General features: G+C 37.1%; 1 protein-coding gene across 13 annotated transcripts in view; it reads right to left on the bottom strand.

Moving 5' to 3' along the window:
• znf618 (zinc finger protein 618) overlaps nt 1–22,316 on the bottom strand; it is a 109,522-nt gene that overhangs the window by 53,703 nt on the left and 33,503 nt on the right. For 4 of the 13 annotated variants that reach the window (XM_073052477.1, XM_073052481.1, XM_073052476.1 and 1 more), the window contains exon 2: nt 2,202–2,292. In XM_073052477.1, the coding sequence (XP_072908578.1) occupies nt 2,202–2,256 (55 nt within the window). In that variant the 5' untranslated portion in view covers nt 2,257–2,292. Of the gene's footprint in view, nt 1–2,201; nt 2,293–9,731; nt 10,010–22,316 lie in introns of those variants that run through there. The other 9 variants (XM_073052473.1, XM_073052478.1, XM_073052482.1 and 6 more) reach the window with 3 other exon arrangements.

Raw genomic sequence — 22,316 nt, 5'->3', positions numbered from 1 at the left:
TTGCTGATTAGAGTCCTGACTAAGGAGCAGTTTTAATAGCTGCAAACCTGTCTTAAAAGTGGATGTATCACCAAAGATTTCCAGTATAGTACTTCACTGTAATACAACTGATGCTGTCGTATGGCAAACACTTCATGTCTAGATTGATTATCTAATTAATTCGAGAACCAGAAGGCTATTGCAAACACAAAATGAGTGCTAACCAAACAGTATAAATCTTATTAACAGGATAATTACCGGAGGAACACTTTAGTGCTCTTTACAGCCTTCAGAGGAATTAACATCAGATTGAATAAAATCTTTTAAAGATTTGTAAACTGGACACAAAATTATATGGAATAAATGTTAATTTGTTATGATGCTAAAACACCAAGCGCTCCAAGATCGCATGTCTCCACTGCACCTACATCTTTTGAATCTAACATTACAAAATTTAGTGCAGAATTTTCCTTTTCTAGAACTTGTTAATGGATGAGTAAAGAAATCAAAACAGCTTGTTCAGGACATAGAAAACTGCATTTACACAAGTTATTAAGTGATAACTGGATATTTAAAACACAGTAAGGTTGGGCAGAGTCAACATAAAATTATCAAGGGACATTTTGCCTGGTAAATACTAGCTTTCTGAGAGTAACGAACGGCATTGATGATGGGGAGCAAGTCAACGTGATATACTTGTACATCTTGCACACAAAGGGTTATTGGAGCACGAGATCGGGAGCAATGTACAGGTATGGGGGGAGTATTAGTTCACAAACAGAAAACAATGAGAAAAACTGTTATCCTAGAGCGCAGAGATTACAATGAATGTGACCCCATCTACAAGGAACGCTGTTGCAGGAAAGCAACATCCAAAGACCACCCCACCATCTAGGCAATGCTGTCATCTCACTGCTGCCATCGAGGTACAAGAGGTTCAAGCCCCACACCACCAGTCTGAGGAAGTTATTACCCCTCTTGAACCAGAGTGGTTTACTTCAAAACTGAACTGATTCCACAACTTATGGACTCACTTTTAAGGACTACAACTTAAACTCCCAATATTTTGTATTTACAGTTTGTCGTCTTTTGCACATTAGTTTTTTGTCCACCTGTTGTGTGTGGTTTCTCATTGATCCTAGTGTTTCTTTCTATTTACTGCAAATACCCACAAGGATATGGACCTAAATATATAGTGACATATATACTTGGATAACAGACCTACTTTGAACTTCGAAGATTACAATCTACAGTATATTAATATTTGGATGAGAGGATCAAGTGTAATCTCATAAATTTGCTGATGGTACAGAAGTCGAGTGTCAGTGTGGGCTATGAGAAGGATGCAGACGGAATAGAGTGCAAAAAAATACACTTTACTTTGGAAACATACAAGTCTGTTTTATTTCACAAAGAGACTGAAAGCCCCTTATATTTGGAGAGACTGGATGCACTTGTACACTCACTGTATGTGGGTACAACTAACAATGTGAAAGGCAAACGAGATCTCACCCTCCCCCTGTAAAAGGATTGAGTACAAATCGAAGGCACCTTTCTGAAAATCAGGGTCATGCTAAGTCTCTAACTGGAATTCAATATACAGATCTGGTCTCCATAACCAAACAAAGGGTGTGCTTGCTCAAGGAGGACCAATGAAAGTTCACCAAGTTGGATTTTATTTTTAGTTTAGAGATGCAGCACTGTAACAGATCCTTCTGGCCCAACAAGCACACACTGCCCAATTACACCCAAGTGACCAATTAACTACTAACCTGTATGGAAAAACCAGAGCAACCTGAGCAAATCCGAGCAGTCATGGGGAGAACGTATAAGCTCCTTACAGACAGTGACAAAAAATGAATCTGGGTTGCTGGTGCATTAATGCACCATGCTAAACACTGAACTACGATGCTGCTCCATTCCTAACATGTGAAGAAAGGTTTAATAGACTGGCCTTATAGAAACCTACATATTCTTATGACTTCACAGCAATGGTTCCCCCACTAGGGTATCCAAATCCAGTCATCAGAGTCAAACAGGAGGTCAACCATTCAGGACTGAAGTAAAGAAATAACCAAACAGAGTAAAATTTAGGAAGTATCTAGCCATGATGGCTGTCATCAAGTTTAGAGATTTTTGGACTTTAACAGTGACATTTGTTGCATATTATAGGTACCAATCTGCTTCCTTGCAGCATGCTGATAAACTTTAATTACTCTTACTCACTGAGTGAGGCCTGTTGCTGTGGCTTCCACTCCATGCTTTCCTCCTGGTCATTCATTTGGTTTGATTTCCCAGGGTTTTCAACAAGATCTGTTGGAAGGAATGAAGAAATCAGTATCCACAACATTGGTGAAAGAATACAGAAAGGCCATAGCTAACCCTCATCTAGTACATTTTAAGTAACTCAAACAGAACACTGGCTAGGACAAATGATGAATGCCATCCTTAAAGAATGGATATAGCGAATCTTCCAGAAATGAAAAGGTAAATGCACAAGGTGCATTTGATGGCTCTGGGCCTGTATTCACTGGAGTTAAGAATGTTGGGGGGGGGAGCACGAAATCTCACTGAAACCTCTCAAATATTGAAAGGCCTAGATAGAGAGGATGTGGAGAGCTTTCCTAAAGTGGGGGGTCCAGGACCAGGGAGCACAGCCTTGGAATAGAGAAACGTCCCTTTAGAACACAGATAAGGAATTTCTTTAGCCAGTGGGTGGTGAATCTGTGGAATTCATTGCCACACACAGCTGTGGAAGATATCAATGAGTATATTTAAAGATGAAGCTGATAGGTGCTCGATCAGTAAGGATGTCAAAGGTTACGAGAAGGCGGCAAAAGAATGGGGCTGAATGGACTAATTCTGCTCCTAGGTCTTATGATAGCTCAAGTTGATCCAAGGACAAAATTTCATTCCAAGGAAAAATTCTTAACAACCTGCCAAGACAGGTTTGACAGAAAAGGTGATTTTTGTCTTGCAGTTTTGTTTATATTTCAAATCACAAAATCATCTTTACAAGACAGGTTAATACATTCAGATTTATTTATCACATGTACACCAAAACACTGAAATGTCATTTGCGTAACACCCAACACACAAGTGTGTGCTCGAGACACCCTGCAAGTGTTTCCACACATTCACGCATCAGCATAGCATGCTCACGATGCTCTCAAATTAGAATGGAGAGAGCAGGCATAAAAATGGGGAAACAGGAGCCATTGAAAAAAGTTAAACATTAGGTTGGAAAGGCTCTAGGTTCTTCCCTTCACTCCTACGAGTTTCTGAACTTCTGCTCATGTGGTCCTTACTTTATGCCTATTCTTAAGCAGGTCATTATCCTGGCTGAGTAGCAGAAAATGGTATGAGCTAAAAACAGTTCATTCAGACTCTTCACAACAGTGCAAATGGGGTCATACTGGATTTATCTTTAATTTTACACCTTTCATGAATATTATTTCTTTCACTTTGTTGATGACAGTGAGGACAATTATTCTGTCATTTCTGTGCACCTGCTGAAGTATTTCTTAAAGGTCAGGGCTGCCTCAGAAAGGAACTTACATTGATACAATTTTTGGTGCCCAAGGATAACTACAGTGAGACATGCTAGGCTTAGGGTCACACAGAAACTACTTCTCACACCGTACAAAAAAAACCCTTTTTTTTCAAAACTCAGTGCAAGTACCCAAATATGGTGACTTACATGTACTTTAATAAATTTACTTTGAATTTTGAAATTATCAAGAGCTATTCTGAAATAATTTAAATCAGACATTTCTTAGAAACATAGAAAACCTACAGCACAAAACAGGCCCTTCGGCCCACAAAGTTGTGCTGAACATGTCCCTACTTTAGAAATTACTAGGCTCACTCAGCTAATACCATGTATTCTTCATGATACACAAAGAAACTAATCAACCAGGACAGAAAAAGATGTTTTTAACAACTATATTGGGATTTTACTGCTTTCAACTTGTGGAACAATAATGTTTAATAAACTGAAAAAACAATGACATCTGGGGATTATTCAGATTCAGGTATTCCCTGTGGGTAGAGTGTTAGTGCTGGAATTAATCAGGCAATAATGACAAATCACTACTAATAAGCTTCACGCTGTTGGTGCAGCCAGGAGTTTCCGATCTGTTGAGACACTGATCTCAGTGTGGTTGTTCTTAGAAAAATATAAAAATCCCAGTGGCAATGGGTTTAATTCCAACATGGACAGTCCCAAGTCTGGCTGCAACAGGAGGTTGGACATGGGGCAGTAATCCCATCCCATAAAACACAGGGCTACAGAAAAACCAACAGAAACTCCAAAGACCCTGGGAAAGGAAGGATCTTTGAAAATGGACTATACCTGGGGTCTAACTCAGGACAGAGGACTCTGGAGAGCTGCTGTCAGCGGCCTACACTGCAGTAAGAGTGATGGCCGCAAGCAGCAATGGGTCCACTCAGCTAATGATCAACACTGCTTAGAGTCCTGCTGACACCAACTCAGATAAACAAGATTGCCAAATCCAATCTGGTTCCAATCCTATAGAACACAAAGCAGCACAGCACAGGAATAGGCCCTTCATCCCATGAAGTTGTGCTCAACTAATTAAATGCCTAATTAGACCGATCTCTTCTGTCTACCTCCTCTGATAACTTGAATCCAGGCAGCATCCTGGTGAACCTCTTCTGCACCCTCTCCAAAGCCTTCACATCTTTCCTGTAGAGAAATACAATACTCCAGATGTGGCCTAATCAGAGTTTCATAAAGCTGAAGCATTACTTCTGACTCGATCTCAGTGTCTCAACTAATAAAGGCTCAACTAAAAAGGATTGTGTGATGAAGATGGCAGAGTTTGTCATCGAAATGCTGGTTATAATCGATACCTGTATTCAGCTGGAAGCCCAAGAGTTTATTTGTTAAGTTGTAGAAATTAGCTACTTGGATCTAATGGAGTTCTTGTAGTTTGCATCTGCTTTCTGGTATTTTCAGTTAACACTAATTTTTTGCAAATTAATGTGGACTCCTGTTTCCTTCCATACTTCTTTTTAAATTAATACTGTTTTGTGAGTAAAATTTCCAACCACTCCATATTAAAAAAAACATCAATTTAGCTTCTTGATGCTTTTCGACCATTAGTGCATTTAGACATTAGAACAGTTAGAAATAAGATTAGCGTGCTTGCAAACTTTAAAAGCATGCAAATGCACAATCATGCAATAAAGCATAAGGGACTCAATTTCTCAGTTTTCACTATAAATTATATTTCATCTGAATTCTGTCAATTCCAACATGCTAGCAATGGATGGTTTCAAGCCTAGCTGCGAACGGAGAAGAGTCGGGCATAGGACTAGCAACCCTGCCCTGTAAAAACCCAAAGCTATAGAAACACAAATAGAACTTCCAAAGATCTCATCCCTGGGAGAGGAAGGAAACTCCAAGATGAGTTGCTGTCAGACCCTATGCCACAGTAGCAAAGATGGGCTTAAGAATATGCTAGCAAAATGTTAGTCTTAACAATATTTCCTTAATTCACAGTACATTTTGGATTAACACTGCCTAATGGCACAAAATCTCAAAGTCTGAAGTGATCCAGCTACCGATGTCTGCAATATTGATTGGCCTTTTCAGTGGCAAAAATAGAAGGAAGCTTCAGTTTCACAAAGGCCAATTAGCAGATTTGCTTATCAATTGCCACAATCTGTCTTATGTCACCTTCATAACTTGTACATGTAGGCCTTAAGATGTTGTTGCTATGTCCTTTGCTTTACCCAGCAACCACCAAGAATGTCAATAACCAAGAGCAACTAGTTACATTACACCCAGAATGAAGAGAATTTCAGAATTATTTTAATCATCTTTGGTAGGTACAGTATTCAAGTAGCAAGCAGGATAATGTGAAAGAAAAAATGTGTAAGAATTGTATACCTTACACTTAAACAAGTTCAAATGATTAAAAAAATGTATTTATGCAAAAATCATTAGTGAGAGGAAACCAATAAAATTTTAAAATACAAAACTTAAAGCCGCTATTAGCAGAATTATACACGTTGAACTAAATACTTGGACACATAAACTGAGAAGTTTGCTTTGGAGATTTCAGTCAAAGATGTTAAGAAAACTATGAACTGGTCCTAAGCCAACTGGCTGCTTTTCTCTTTAGTCAGAAGCTTAAAAAGATTAACATCCATTTCTGCTGTTGATAGCTTCAGGCTATTTTTGTAAGCTTTTCTAATATGTCTTAGATCTTAATTATGTAATAATTAAATAAAAATGAAGATATCTACCTCACCTTAAAAAGGATTCCAAATCGCTAATTCAGACTTGGTACAACTAATATGTAGACACAGACTCAGAAATTAATTTTATTTGGAGGTACAGCACAGGACAAGCCCCTTTGGCCCAGTGAGCAGCACTGTCCAGCACTCACCTATTTAACCCTAGCTTAATCACAGGACAATTTACAATGACAGTTAACCTACTAACCAGTACACCTTTGGACTGTGGGGTGAAACTCACGTGGTCACAGGGAGGAAGGAATAAACTCCTCAGAGGACGTTGAAAATGAACTCTAGATTGCCTGGAGCTGTAATAGTATCATGCAAACCGTCACACCACTGTATGTTCACTAATTTTGAGCTTTAAATTCTCACCAATATGCACCACCATTTTAAGCAAGACTAAAGTAGCAGTCGATCACTTAGCTAGCAAAACGTTAAAGCTTTGTGAGAATTCCCTGCTAGGACAGCAAGGTTTCTTCCATATATAAACCGTGTCACAGAAAAGTCTTTGTGTAGATTGTGGTAAGGCAAAGGTTAAAGACAACAAACAGGCTGTATGTCAAACCCGGAAAAAGGAGACCTTACATTAGGGGTTCCAGAGACAGACTAGATAGGAATAAAAGAAAGTGAAATACACCCAACTAAGGTACAATTGTCTTTACTAACTTCATTGGCTGTCTGCTTGAAGTTTTGATGCACTTTCAACACCTCTATTGCATACGGCAAGTATCTGTAACAGATAATCCAATTTTGTATAAAATAGCTATTTTCTGTCCTGGCTTCAGAACAGTGTTGGTGACAGAAGCCATACTGTTCTCCTTGTGCATAAGTAAATAAAGCAGGGGCAAGGGTTCCCAATCTTTTTTTACGCTATAAACTAATATCCTTAAGCAAGGAGTCCTCGACTCCAGGTTGGGAACCACTGAAATAATGAGATGTAAGAGTGCGTGTTCTAGGCCCAGTTATTTTTGTCTTCATATTTTATTATCGGCAACAACACCTTTTTCATTGAAACAGCTTGGCTTCTGAGGATATCAGAAAATACAGAAATTTTGTTGGATGGCAGAAAAAATAACAGGTACATTCCACATTGTTGGCCCTGCCACCATGAGTAGCTCTCATGCCTCAGAAATATGAAGGTTCAAGTTTATTTTGAGCACCAAGAATTAGGTTAGTTCATGAGTGTATTGAGAAATACTGCAGCAGGTCTTTAGTTGTGATGTTAATACCTAGTCCTCTTTTACACATTCTGGAGGATGCAAAAGCCCTATCAGCACGAGGAGTCATCCACTATCCTGGCCAATACTTACCTCTTGCTATTCTATGATCACAAACAGGTGGCATGATAGCTGTTACGCCAGCACCTCAGCTTCAATTCCAGTAGCATCAGGAAGAGGTTTGCATGTTCACGTGGTCTTATGACTTTCCTTTGGGTGCTCCGGTTTCCTCGCACATTCCAAAGATGAAATGGTTTAGTAGGTTAAATGGTCACATGGGTGCAATTGGGCAGCATGGACTAGTTGGACCAGGAGGGCCTCTTACTGAGCTGTATCTCTAAATAAATATGGCTCTCAATGGGAGCTTGCTGGATGCAAATTGGCCGGTATATTTCCCACATACAAAAGTTTACCATTAACTGAAGTGCATCTTTAGATATTCTTGTGATGAAATCCCCGAAAGAAATGATACTGAGCCCAGAGGAAGTAATGACTTAATTAAAGAGAACTGTACAAGGAAGCAAGATTCTGAAAGATCACATGAGAGCAACAGCTTGGAAGAAGTTTACAAAAAACAACACAAAATCATGCAAGTGCAGGCCAGCTGGCACAGTTAACTGGAGGTTTAAATTACTGACGTGCTAAGGTGAGAAAATAAACTTTAAAAAATGCTAGAGGAAGCAAGAAGCACTTTGCAGAAAATAACATCAGCCACAACATAATGTTATTCATGCTCACATTTTTTTTTAGTATTTACAGTTTGTTGGTCCATTTTTTTTTTGCACACTGGCTGTTTGTCTGCCCTGCTGGGTGAGGTCTTTCATCAATTCTATTGTGTTTCTTGTATTTACTGTGAATGCCCATCAGAAAATGAATCACAGGGTTGTATATGGTGATATAAATGTACTTTGACAATTTTGAGCAAGGTTAGCTGCTGCAACCTCATCTTGAATCAGGTCAAGCAGATCAGAATCAGGCTTACTAAGGCTGGCATATGTCATAAAATTTGTTATCTTACGGCAGCAGTACATTACAATACATAATAAAAACTACAAATATATATATAAATATAGTGAAAAGAGAGGAAAGCAATTCAGGGGTTCATTGTCCATTCAGAAATCTAAAGACAGAGGGGAGGTACAGAGACCCAGGATTTGGAGCTTATTGATTAGAACTGAGAATATGATTGTGTTGAACACCTCTGAAATCAACAAACAGCTTGACTATTACTATTTTTATTACAATAGTGTTACTATTGTCCAGGTGATCCAAGGCCGAGTAGAGAGCTAGTGAGATTACATCTGCTGAGACCTATTGTGACAATAAGCAAATTGCAGCGGGTCCAGATCCTTGCTTAGGCAGAGTTGATTCTGGCCATAACCAACCTCTCAAAGCACTTCATCACAACAGGTGAGAGTGCCACTGGGGGGGGACAGTCGTTGAGTTGATCACCCTGCTCATCTTGGGCACTGGTATGGTTATCACCCTTTTGAAACAGGTGGGAACCTCCAACTGCTGCAAAGATTGAAGATGTCCTTGAACAGTCCTAACTGATTGGCACAGGTTTTTAGTGTCCTACCAGGTACAACATTGGGGCTTGTCGTCTTGCAAGGGTTCACCCTCTTGAAAGATGTTCTAATGTCAGTCTCTGAGACAGACCACGGCGTCATCAGATCTGCAGGGATTTGCAGCTGTTTTATCTTCCATTTCAAAGTGTGAAAGGTAAGGAACTGTTGACCCTTCAGGTGAAAACCCTGAGAGGAATGCAACTATCAATATTTCAGGTCGAAATGCTGCATCAGAAATGTAAAGTTTAACTGAAAGCTCAGAGCCTTTCCTCCCTTGGATGCTGCCTGACCTGCCAAATTCCTCCAGTCTTGTTTGATCAAGATTCTAACATCTCAGTCTCATGCTTCTATTATATTGCAGACTTGCTTTTGATTTGATGGAGTGAAATGGTACTGCCAAATCCCACAGCTTTATATTTTATAGCTGGCTAAATTACACACTCCAAACATTTATTACGGCTTCATTAGTTTCTCCAATTTTATTGGTCTTCCGTTGGCAAGTATGCTTGTGGACGTCAAAGCTTCTCGATATCTGCCCTATTATTTACTTTGTCTCTCAAAGCATTCTCTGGAATGCTTTGGAATAATTTGCTAGCTTAAAACAAAAAAAGGTATTCATCCCAAATGGTGTTTGTCATTAGAGGAAGCAGGCACAACACATATAGATATACAGATAGACTTGCATGTTAATATTTACCACTGTTTTGACTATTAGGTTGATTCTGCTCAGAGCAGCGTTGAGCCCCATCCTCACCAATCACAACACAGATCTCCGCTACCTCATGTGCGTTTTCATTAACGTTATTGTTGCTCTTGTGATCTTTGGATTCATCTTGCCACAACTCAGTATTCACTCCAATCTCATCATCTCTTTTCTCAGTCTTTATTGTTGCTTCAAGGGAACTCATTGTGTTGGCTTTATCCAGCACTTTTGGCCAGAATCAGATGGAGTCACTGCAACAATCCTTTCACACTCTGTCAGGGGAGAAATATACATTAATGTCTGTATTTGCTTCCCTAGCTAATTTTATACTTTAGTGATCAATATACAAAATAAACAACCACAATTTTAAAATTCTGTTATGAAGCCATCAATTTCTAATTAGTTTATTTTTCACTTGACTATAGTGCACTCCAATTTGCTTGACTTTTATTATGTGCCAATAATATTTTAAAAATCATTTCCAAATACTTTCCACATATCCAAGATGATCCTTTCCAAAGCATTTCCTGTAGACACATGCATAAAATGGACACTACAGTTTGCAGCAGCATTAAGGGAAATTTGGCTTTTTTATGTGAGACATTCAATAAAGTCCTTCAGGAAAAAATAAAAGTAAAGGTGGTCAAACTGCAGCTGTGAGCAGCTTTGGGCCCCTTATGCAAGAAAAGGTGTGCTGCCATTGGAGAGAGATCAGAGGTGGTTCACAAGAATGATCCCAGCAATGAAAGGGCTAAAGTAAGGGGAGCATTTGATGGCTCTGAGTTTGTACTTGCTGGAGTTAAGAATAATAAGGGGGGGCGGGGGGGGGGATAGAGACATGAGACTGAGATGTTAGAATCTTGAACAACAAACAAGACTAGAGGAATTCAGCAGGTCAATATTCCAAAACTACTGAAACTATTATCAAAAGGCCATAAAACCATAAGAGCACAATTAGGTGCTCCTTCAATTATTCAGCCCCTTGAGTTTCGTCTGCCATTTCATCACGGCCAATCCACTTTCCCTCCCAGACCAATTCTCTTGCCTTCTCCCTGAAACCTTTGACTCCCTTACTTATCAGAAACTTATCAACCTCCACTTTGAATATACCCAATGACTTAGCCTCCACAGCCAACTGTGGCAATGAACTCCACAGATTCATCACGCTCTGGCTAACTAAATTCCTCATCTCTGTTCTAAAGAGACACACTTCTATATGAGACTGCACCCTCTGGTCCTAGATACCCTCACTGTAGAAAACTTCCTTTCCACATCCACTCTTAGATATTCAGTAGGTTTCAAAACTCCACCCCACGCCCCCCAATCTCCTAAGCTATTAAACCCTCTATGTTAACATTTTCATTCCTGGAATAATTCCCATGAACGCACCCTGGACTCTTACCCATGTCAGCAAAGCTCTCTTAGGTATGGGGCCCAGTACTGCTGACAATACTCCAAATGCAGTTTGATCAAAGCCTCCAAGCCTCAGCATCACATTTCTTCATTTCATAATTAAGTCATGTCAAAATGAATGCTAACATCACATCTATCTTCCATACTTCTGACTCAATCAGCAAGTTAAACTTTCGGGAATACTGCAAATCCTTTTGCATCTCTGATCTCCAAATTTGCTTCCTATTTAGAAAATAGATCCTTAGTATGCTAGGCAACAAAAATTGAGACTGAAACCGTAAGAAATTTTTATCTCTGACTCTCCTCTCCACCTGAGGCTCTGCTGTGTATCATCAGGTTGAGGTGTTCTGGATTCAAACACCCAGGAAATGTTTCATCCAATGTGCATTAATAAATTAGTGCATTAAATATAAACTAGCTACATCAAAAATTGCACTAAAAATAGCTTAGCCCACAGAACAGCTTAGAGCCAATAAAGAACTCGCCATCTCAAGTTATCCAATCAGCAGTAATTTTTACTTGCAAATTTTCCAGATATAATGGAAAGAACATTACAGCATTCAAAAATATTGATGCGTCAAGGATGAATTAAGAGCCAACAGATAAAGCTGCATGCTGAGTTTAGAAAAAGAAATTGCTATCATCACAGCTTCCAGACATGCCAAATTGAGGAAAGAATTACTTTTCATGTGATCACAGCTATCAAAATAAAATGCAGGTTTACAGTAAGGTCTCACAATGCAATCACTTTTTGAAGAATTAAGAAATACTCAAAAAAATGAGGAAGGGTCCCCTATTCTACCAGAAAATGCAATATCATATTCTTGTTTACCGTCACATGTAGCCCAAGGGACAATACTGTGATTAAATGCTCTCTTGGTATTACACTGGAGAATCAGCTTTGATTAAGATACTAGTCAAGCTGATATTAGACAAGTCAATTATTAAAGTGCATTGAATATTAAGACCATGAGACCTAGCAAATTTAGGCCATTCCTCCTCAAAACCTCTATCTCCATTCTAATGGATGTCTCTCTATTCCAGAGGTCCATGGATCCTTTGGTTAATGGTAGAAGTTCATGGCATAAAAATAGGTTGGAAACAGTCTATTCTGGGGCTGTGTCCTCTTATCCTAAACTCCCATCCCAAAGGAACCATCCTCCCCCACATCCACTCTGAGAGGTCTTTTAACATTCAACAGGTTTCAACAAGATCCCCCTCATTCCTTTGAATTCCAGTGAGTACAGACCTAGAGCCCAATTGTCCTCATATGGTAACCCTTTCTTTTCCAGAACCATTCTTGTAAACTTCCCCTGAACCCTCTCCAATGTCAGCACATCCTATCTTAGATAAGGGGCTCAAAACTGTTCACAATACTACAAAGTGAGGCCTCACCAATGCCTTATAAAGCATCAGCATTACATCCTTTTTATATTCTAGTGCTCTCAAAATGAATGCTAACATTGAATTTCCCTTCCTCAGTAAGTTAACCTTTAGGGAATCCTGCATGAGGACTCCCAAGTCCCTTTGCGCATGGATTTTTGAATTTTCTCCCCATTTAGAAAACAATATGCTTTTATTCCTTCTAACAAAATGCATATCCATACACTTCCCAACACTGACAAACTGACCAATATACATTTTGGTGCAATTCTCAGAAGGCATTTTCTTTAGTTCCTATTTACTTAATTTTTTTCAAAAATCAGAGACATCTCACATTTGTGTCACTTCTCCAAACACCAAAGAATTTATTTATTTTATATATACAGACACACACACATTCAACTTATGACATTTGCCATTTCTTTATTGAAAAGTATTTCAAATATGCACCACTTTGATACTTAACATTGTCAGAAATTTGGGGAGCTTTTACAGTCCGCGCAATGGTGGGATTCCTTCCTGTATCACAAGTTGATTTTGTATCTCACCGTGAGAATTGTTACCAGGGCAGTCATGCAAGCTGATTTGTTCCGAAATGTCCAACTAATTTAAAATACTTAAATTCAAAGTGAATATACATTTTCTTTTACAAAATAATGTATATGATGAGGGATTTCTGGGATGTTGTGATGTCTATCAAAACTTTTACGGAATAGGAACTAGAAAAAGAGCTCTCTTAGATAATGGCAGCAATCAAGCAATCTTGGACTAAGGCCACTTGAGTGAAAATTCTTCATTTTAAGGAAAATTTTCAAGGAACATGGCTGCTCACCTGTTGAATACATTCAAAACTGAGGAAGATTACTAAGACACAGAACATGGTCGATAGTGAACAAAGTTTATAATCATACCTTGCACAAGTAAATACACAGAAATGAGAACTTTGGAGCCTACTGAGAAGGTTGAGCTGTAGGCTTTCAGCAATTCCAATAACACACCCCCACCACACCACACAATGAACTCTTGACAATAATAGTTCTAAAACTAGCATCTCAAAAATAGCTCATGAACATGAGTGCCTTGGCACCTTTGGTATAGAATCCATGCAATAAGTACCCCATACACCACCACTCACTGACAAGACTCAAATGTTGCCAAATACCATCAAGGAGGTACAGAAGCCTGAAAGCGTACATACACTCAACATTTCAGACACACAGCATCTTCCCCTCCATCAGATTTCTGAATGGACAATGAACTCATGAACACTACCTCACTAATTTTTTGCTGTTTTTGCACTACTTATTTAATATATATATTTCTTATTGTAATTTACAACGTTTTTATGTATTGCACTGCACTGCTGTCAGAAAACCATAAATGTCGCAATATATGCTAGTGATATTAAACCTGATTCTGATTAATCATAATTTTGTATAGTTTTAAATTTTTATCCTCATATTTCCGTGTGCTCAAATATCATTTGTCACCATCTGATCCTCATGCACTTGCTTGACAAGAAAACACCGTCTAGGCTGAATTACTTACTATCTCCTTTCCCTAACAAAAGAAATGTTAAAAACAAAGTGTAACTGCAGTCAACTTCATAGCAATGGAAGCTATAGTGATATTTAGTGAGGCATCTTTAGTAAAAATGACACTTTGAATTAAGCAACTTCAAGCTTGCTCATGAATATCTGCACGCTTTGCATCAAAGATGGAATAACCTACTTGCTTTTCGCTGGCCTTCATTGAATAGTAGTAGTACCGCGATCATTTGAGTCGATTATGATGTTCTCCCAAGGGGTCAACTGTGAATGGAGAACGTCTGTGTGTGATTTTGTTTAACATGGGGAGGTTGATTGATGGTCCTTGATAGACTGATGTTGGGGTCTAATGGCATGGAATGCAACATGACCTGGGACCTTTCTCTGCTGCAGCCTTCCTCCACCCTCATTACTGCTCTGATGTGTCATCAACTTCCTGCAGCTCCACCATTGAGGTCTTGGTTGGAGCGCTCTTTGTCCTTAACCATATGGCCATGTATAGATTTCACAGAAATTCAGCCCAAAGCTACAGTCATTTCAAAATTCAAGGTAAATTATCGAAGTACACCATATACACCCAAGATTAATTTTCCTGTGGCCATTTACAGTAAATAAATGCAAATGTTAGAGCAGTCTTCATGTTGCAATGGAAAAATTGGGTGCATCTGGACCTTTAAAGTGAGTCCATAGGTTGTAGGGACAGTTCAGTGTTGGGTGAGTGAAGTTATCCCCCTAGTTCAAGAGCTTGATGGCTGATGTCCAACCCCATTGCAACTGTGAAGCATGGTGGAAGGAGCATCATGGTTTGGGGCTCCTTTGCTGCCTCAGTGTCTGCACAGTTTGCAATCATTGAGGGAACAATGAATTTAAAATTGTATCAGGACATTTTACATGAGCATGTCAGGGTAGTGGTACATCACCTGAAGCTTAACAAAAAGTTAGATGATGCAACAAGACAATGAATGAAACACAAGAATACATAACATTACCTCAAGGCTCTTGAACTCAATCCCACAGTTGATGAATGCCACCATATGCCTTCTTAACAACATTCTCAACCTGTGCAGCAGCTTTGAGTATCCTATGGACACGAACCCCAAGATCTCTCAGCTCTTCCCCAATGCCAAAAGTCTTGCCATTAATAATATATCCTGTCTTCAAATTTGACCTATCAAAACGAACCTTATCTGAGTTTAAGTCCATCTGCCACTTCTCATCCCAGTCTTGCATTCTATCAATGTCCCACTGTAACCTCTGACAATCCAGGCTGTGCAGTGTCATCAGCAAACTTACTAACCCACCGTGCTACTTCTTCATCTAGGTCACTTATATATAAAAAATAGCCAGGAGGAAAAAAAAATCAATAAATGAGCAGACACGAGGAAATCTGCAGATGCTGGAAATTCAAGCAACACACACAAAATGCTGGTGGAACACAGCAGGCCAGGCAGTATCTATAATCACTGTCCTGACGAAGGGTCTCAGCCTGAAACGTCGACAGTGCTTCTCTCCATAGATGCTGCCTGGCCTGCTGTGTTCCACCAGCATTTTGTGTGTGTTGAGTAAATGAGCGGAATGGTTTAAAAAGAAGAAAATTTGTGTTTTGGAATGGAAAGTCAGACCTTAACCCAATTAATATGGTGTGACAAGATCTGAAGAGGGGTGTCCATGCAAGGTATCCCAGAAATATTGATGAACTGATTCAGTTTTGTATGGAGGGATGGTCTAAAATTCCTTCTCATGATTGGGCAAGTCTGATCAACAGCTACAGGAAACGTTTGGTGGAGGTTATTGTTACTAAAGGAGGTTCTACCAGTTATTAAATACAAAGGTTCACTTTTTTTGCATCCTGGACTGTGAATAATTACCGGTAAACATTTTCAATAAAGACATAAAAAGTACAATTGTATGTGTTATTATTTTAGGCAGATTGTGTTTGTCTATTATTGTAATTTAGATGAACATCAGACCACATTTTAGTAATTAAGCAGCAAACCAAGTAAAAACATAAAACTTTTTCTTGCATCTGTACCTCCATCACAAACAGAGACCCCAGCACCAATCCCTGCAAAAAAAAAAACCATTGGGGTAATGGACTTCAAGACAGAATAACACATTCACCACTACCCTGTATTCTACAAGCAATCCTATTCTGAGTCCAAACAGCTAAGTCACCATGGAACTCAAGCATGTAAAATCTCCTGTACTGGTCTACTACAAAGGACCTTATCAATGTCTTACCATGTAAACAACATTCATTGCCCTACTATCAGCGTTGTCATCTCCTCTAAGAAACTCAAAACTTGACCTGCTCTGCATGAAGCCACACTGCCCCTAATCAGTCCAAGTGTGCAAATTCCATCTCCAAGGATTCCCTCCGTGAGCTTCCCACCATTAATGAGGGGCCCACTGGCCTCCAATTTACTGAATCATACCCATTTCTCTCCTTGAATAATGTAACAACATTAGCTACTTCTCAATCCTGAGAGGTCGCATGCTGCTAGTGATGATACTAAACTCATTTCATTTTTAGAATCTTTTTATTGGTACATAATCTTCTACAGCTATGATACAAAACTTAAACAAATTAATATATACACAATTAATAAAGCTGAAGAAAATAAAAACTGATTGGAATATATAAAAATGAAAGAAAAATTTTATATATAAGGAAAAGGAGGAAAAAAAGAACCCCATCTAATTAAGAAAAAAACCAACTACAAAAAAAGGGGGGGAACCCATTAGGAATCAACCCCGGAGCAATACGTCTTACCATTATATATATATATATATATGGAAAAAGAATGATCAACCGCCAATTCATATTTATATAGAATAAGACTAGAAGGAAACCACATAAAATAATTCAAATTAAATGATAATATTTAATTATATTTGGTAAAAGAGCCCCATCTTCTCTCAAAATTGAATAAGGGATCAAAAGTTCTACTTCTAATTTTTTTCCAAACTGAGACAACATTACTTGAGAAAACCATTCAATTAATGTAGGGACAGGTGTATCTTTCCATTTTAATAAAATAGCCCTTCTTGCCAATAACGTAACAAATGCATTTATACACAAAATGCTGCCTGGCCTGCTGTGTTCCACCAGCATTTTGTGTGTGTTGTTTGAATTTCCAGCATCTGCAGATTTCCTTGTGTTTACTCTTTAAATGCATTTATATGTTGATCTGAAGATGAAATACCCTGAACGTGATGCGGAACTATTCCAAATAGTACAGTCAATCTGTTAAGTTGTAAATTAATTTTCAGAGCTTTAGAAAATGGAGAAAGATTTCCAAAACAGTTTTAATAAAGAACATGACTAGAACATATGTGCCAAAGTTGCTACTTCAGTTTTACACCTATCGCATTAGTTGTCTATACTAGGAAATATTTTAGATAGTCTCTCCTTTATTAAATAATAACAATGAATAATTTTAAACTGAATTAAACAGTGATTGGCACATATAGAAAGATTTACGTTTTTCAAAACTCGCAACCAATCTTCATTAACAAAGGTCATATTAAATTCTCTCTCCCATTCTTGTTTAATCTTTAGTGAGAGGTTCTCTTTTTGTAACAAAAGTAAATCATAAATTCTGCTAATGGAACCTCTCACTAAAGGATTCAACTTCAAAATGGTATCCAAAAAAAAATCGGCTTCTTGCAAAGATGGAAACTTAGATAAATATTGTTGTAAAAAATGTCTAACCTGAAGATATTGCAGAAAATGTGTATGAGCGAGAGAATATTTGTTAATTAACTCTTCAAAAGTCATCAATCGACTATCATAAAATAAATCTGTAAAAGAATGGATCCCTTTATTTTTCCATAGGAGAAAAATGGGATCGGTTATTGAAGGTTTAAATAAAAAGTTTCGATATAAAAAAACTAGACAACTTAAGTTGTTTAAAATTTTAAAAAAATTGCGGAACTGAAACCAAATCCGTAAAGACTGTTTAATAACAGGGTAAAGATTTAAATTTGGAATTTTGGAGAGTTGTAAAGGGAAAGGAGCTCTTAATATTGAAGTTAAATCAAATTGTTTTACAGCTTTTAATTCCAAATCAACCCATAGTGGTTTTTGGCTCTTGTTGAGCCAATACAGCCAAAAACATAATTGTCTGGTATTAACAGCCTACTAATACAGTCTTAAATTAGGAAGTGCAAGTCCACCATCTTTTTTTAGATTTTTGTAAATGATACTTATTAATTCTTGGTCTTTCATTGTTCCAAATAAAGGAAGAAATGAGAGTCAGTTTGATCAAAAAAAACTTTAGTTAAAAAGATGGGTATATTTTGGATAATATATATAAAAATCTAGGTAAAATCATCATTTTCACAGCATGGATACGACCTATTAAAGAGAGAGTAAGTGGATTCCATCTAGAAAATAGTTGTTTCATGGAGTCCATTAAAGGAACTATATTAGCTTTATAAAGATCTTTATATTTTTTAGTAATTATAATACCTAAATATTTAAAAGTATTAACAATTCTAAAAGGAATATCATTATATATAAAAACAGGGGCATTTAATGGAAACAATTCACTTTTATTCAAGTTAATTTTATATCCTGAAAATTTACCAAAATCTTTTAGTGTTTCCAAAAGATTAGGAATTGATTCCTCAGGATTCGAAATAAAAACCAAAAGATCATCTGCATAAAGAGAAATCTTATGTATGGTTCCATTGATAAGAGATACCATGAATATTTTTAGCCTCACGTAATGTTATTGCCAAAGGATCCAACACAAGATTAAGGGCTTAATGGACATCCCTGTCTAGTACCACGAGAAAGTGAAAAAAAAGGACCTGAAATTATTAGTAATAACCGTGGCAATAGGATTTTCTGCGTTGAGAGGGATAATACATTCAGGTTGCTTAGATATTGGTGAATATATATCACGTTCATCAATCTCCGAACATTACAGAAAGAGTAACGGCCTTTAATAAAGCCTGTCTGATCCATAGATGATTTTAGTTAAAACATTTTCCAAGTGGTTAGCCAATACCTTAGAGAGAATTTTTGTATCCACGTTTAATAGTGAAATAGGTCTATATGATGAACATTCAGTAGGATCTTTATCTTTCTTAAGGATTAAGGAAATAGAAGCTTCATAAAAAAAGGTAAGCTACCTTTTTCAAAGGATTCATGAAATATTTCCAAAAGATAAGGTGAAAGTAATCTTTCAAACTTATTGTAAAATCCTACCAAATAACCATCAAGTCCAGGAGCTTTACCTGATTGCATTAATAAAATAGCTTTCTGAATTTCATGCTCGGTAATTGGAGCATCAAGTATCTGTTGATCTTCAGCAGAAATTTGAGGAAATTTAATCTTATGTAACAAAGCCTTCATTTTGGAGGAATCTGCAGGAAATTGAGATCTATAAAGATCACAATAAAAATCTTGAAAAAAATTATTAATATCTTCATGGTTACTTGCTATGTCTCCATTATTTTTACGAATCTTTAAAATTTGTCTTTTAGCTCTAGCTGCTCTTAATTGGGAAGCTAAGAGCTTATTATTTTTATCCCCGAAAATATAAAATTGACTTTTCAATTTAAGCAAATACCCTTCAATAGGATATGTTAATAATAAATTAAATTGTGATTGTATTCACTCTTTTAAATGTAACAACATTTAGAGAGATTGCATTGCTGTTATCTAATTCTTTAACTTGTTTAGAGATTTTATCTAATTCCAATCTCGTTTGTTTCTTCAGTTTAGCTATATACGAAATAATCTGACCACGTAAATAGGCTTTTAATGTATCCCAAATTACTAACTTTGAGACGTTTCATGTATTATTAAAGAGAAAAAACTCTTTTATCTGAGTTTCAATAAACTCAACCAATTCTGAACTTTGTAACAAGTGTTCTGGAAAACCTCAAAATGGTCTGGTAGAAGCAACATCTTTCAGTTCAAATATTAGGTTTAAAGGAGCATGATCACAGATAACAATTGCATCATACTCACATTTCTGAACATTAAATAGAAGGCGAGGGTCAACTATAAAAAAGTCAATTCTTGAATATATATTATGAACATGTGAGAAAAAAAGAGTATTCTCTATCACTAGGATGTATATGCCTCCATACTTCAATTAGACCATAATCAATTAAAAAGGAATTAATAAATGATGCAAAACGATTAGGGAGTTGATGTTTGGGTGATGACTTATCCATTAAAGGATTTAAGTATTAAAATCACCACCCATTAATAACATATTAATTTAAATCAGTTAATAGAGCAAAGACAGCTTTAAAAGAGGGATCAGCTACATTTGGTCCATAAATATTAACCAAAACCATTTTCCTATTACAAAATTAATCCTTTAACAATCAAAAATCTTCCATTAATATCGGCTATAATATCCTCCTGATTAAAAGGGATATTGGAATCAATAAAAATAGAAACACCTCTAATTTTACTCTGAGAATTTGCATTAAACTGAGGGCCATTCCAAGATTTTAAAAATCGATTTTTATCACAATCTGATATGCGTCTCTTGAGCAAAGATTATATCAGGTTGGAATCGGTTAATAATTTTAAATGTTTTCTTACGCTTAATAGGATGATTCCAACCACGAACATTCCAGCTTAAAACATTTAACTGTTTAGATATCATCATGAGACTTTGTATCTAAAAAGAGTAGTTAGACGCATGTCAGGATAAGATAGTCGAAAATGGCGGAGATGAACAACAACAATAATAATAATTTGCATATGCTCCGGGATTCCATAATGGGGATTAAAAAAAAAGAAACAAAAACCCACCCAAACTACAAAGCCAGGAAATAAGCTGATATCAATCGATGCAAGCCCCAAGAAAAGCATAGAGGCGATTATAAACTCCCACCTAAATAAAAAAATGAAAAAAGTAATCTGTCTCCCTCTACTGAACATAAAACTCGTTACAGTCGACATGCATCTCAATATAATTAAATTGGAAGGAACAAGTTTTTTTTTGTAAAACAAAACAACCTTCAATTTTGAAAGTAACCTTCATAATATTAGATAAGGGAAGAAAAACACGTCCAAAACAATTTTTGAAATATTTGCACAAAAGAAAAACAATCGCCATCTTTAAATTATCCAATCTATCTTTAAAACGTAAAGAAATCCAAATAATTACTTGAAAGATCTTTAAAAAAGCATACGGAACAAAAAAGTTCATTTAAATGCTGCAGAGAAAAAATTCTAGATGGTTCAAAATTATCTACAGTCTTTCAACAGTTCTCCAGCTATGTCTTCTGAGGTTAAAACCATCCAAACCAGTCTTTTTCAGAGATTAAAATACACTTTAAGGTAAAGACATTCTACAACCATCAAATCTTCCAATTTCATCACTCTTTACGCCACGAGACAATCAAACCGTTGTAAATCATTCAAACTGTAGGCTTCAGACTCGTCAGGCGAAGAGTTAATAAAAACGCAATGCTTTGGCTGGGTCATCAAAAATACGAGCCCCAGAATTTTTGACGAAAAGCCTTAATTTAGCTGGATATTGTAATGATGGAAAGATCTTTTTTTGGTAAGCTAATTTCATGGCCGAGGCAAATCCAGCACGCTTCTTAACAATTTCACGTGAAAAATCTTCAAAAAAGCGAATCTCCAAACCTTGAAATTGAAACAACCTTTGTTTTCTTGCAAATTTAATAATGCGGTCTTTTGTCTCTAAAACAGAGAAAACAAATAACAATATGCCTGTTTTTAATTTAGTCCAAAAGTTTTAAAGCACCAGTTCTGTAAGCCATTTCAATATCAGGAGGTAGCGAACAAACCTCCGGAAATAAAGACTGAAACATTTTAGCAAAATAATCCAGTGTGTCGGCAGATTCCGATTTCTCTTTTAATCCAACAATTTGAATATTATTCCGACGCAACCGAGCTTCCAGATCCACGATTCGTTGTTGAGCCTTTTTCAAACGAGAAGAAAGGTCAGCTGCATTTCAACTAACTTCTTTAAGATCGAGGCTCAGAGAGTCAATTTTTCTTCAAATTTCTCTTTTAGTTGAGTTATTTCAGTGCCGATACTGCTGATTTGAGACTCTAATCTCCACCCAAGGGGGCTCCTCCAAGAACTCGTTAGCTTTTTTAGACTTTCCATTGCCTGGGTCTGGGTTCCTTTTGGTGCTTCTTAAAGTAGCCATAATTATAACTGTTGCTCTACAGATCCGAATGAATAAAGTTGAAATTTCAAAGTTTAAGTCGGAAAAGGGAGAG

Source organism: Hemitrygon akajei, chromosome 7 (genome assembly GCF_048418815.1).
Source record: "Hemitrygon akajei chromosome 7, sHemAka1.3, whole genome shotgun sequence".
Lineage (NCBI taxonomy): Eukaryota > Metazoa > Chordata > Chondrichthyes > Myliobatiformes > Dasyatidae > Hemitrygon > Hemitrygon akajei.
The sequence above is the reverse complement of the archived record's forward strand: the minus strand, read 5'-3'. Positions and strand labels throughout refer to the sequence as shown.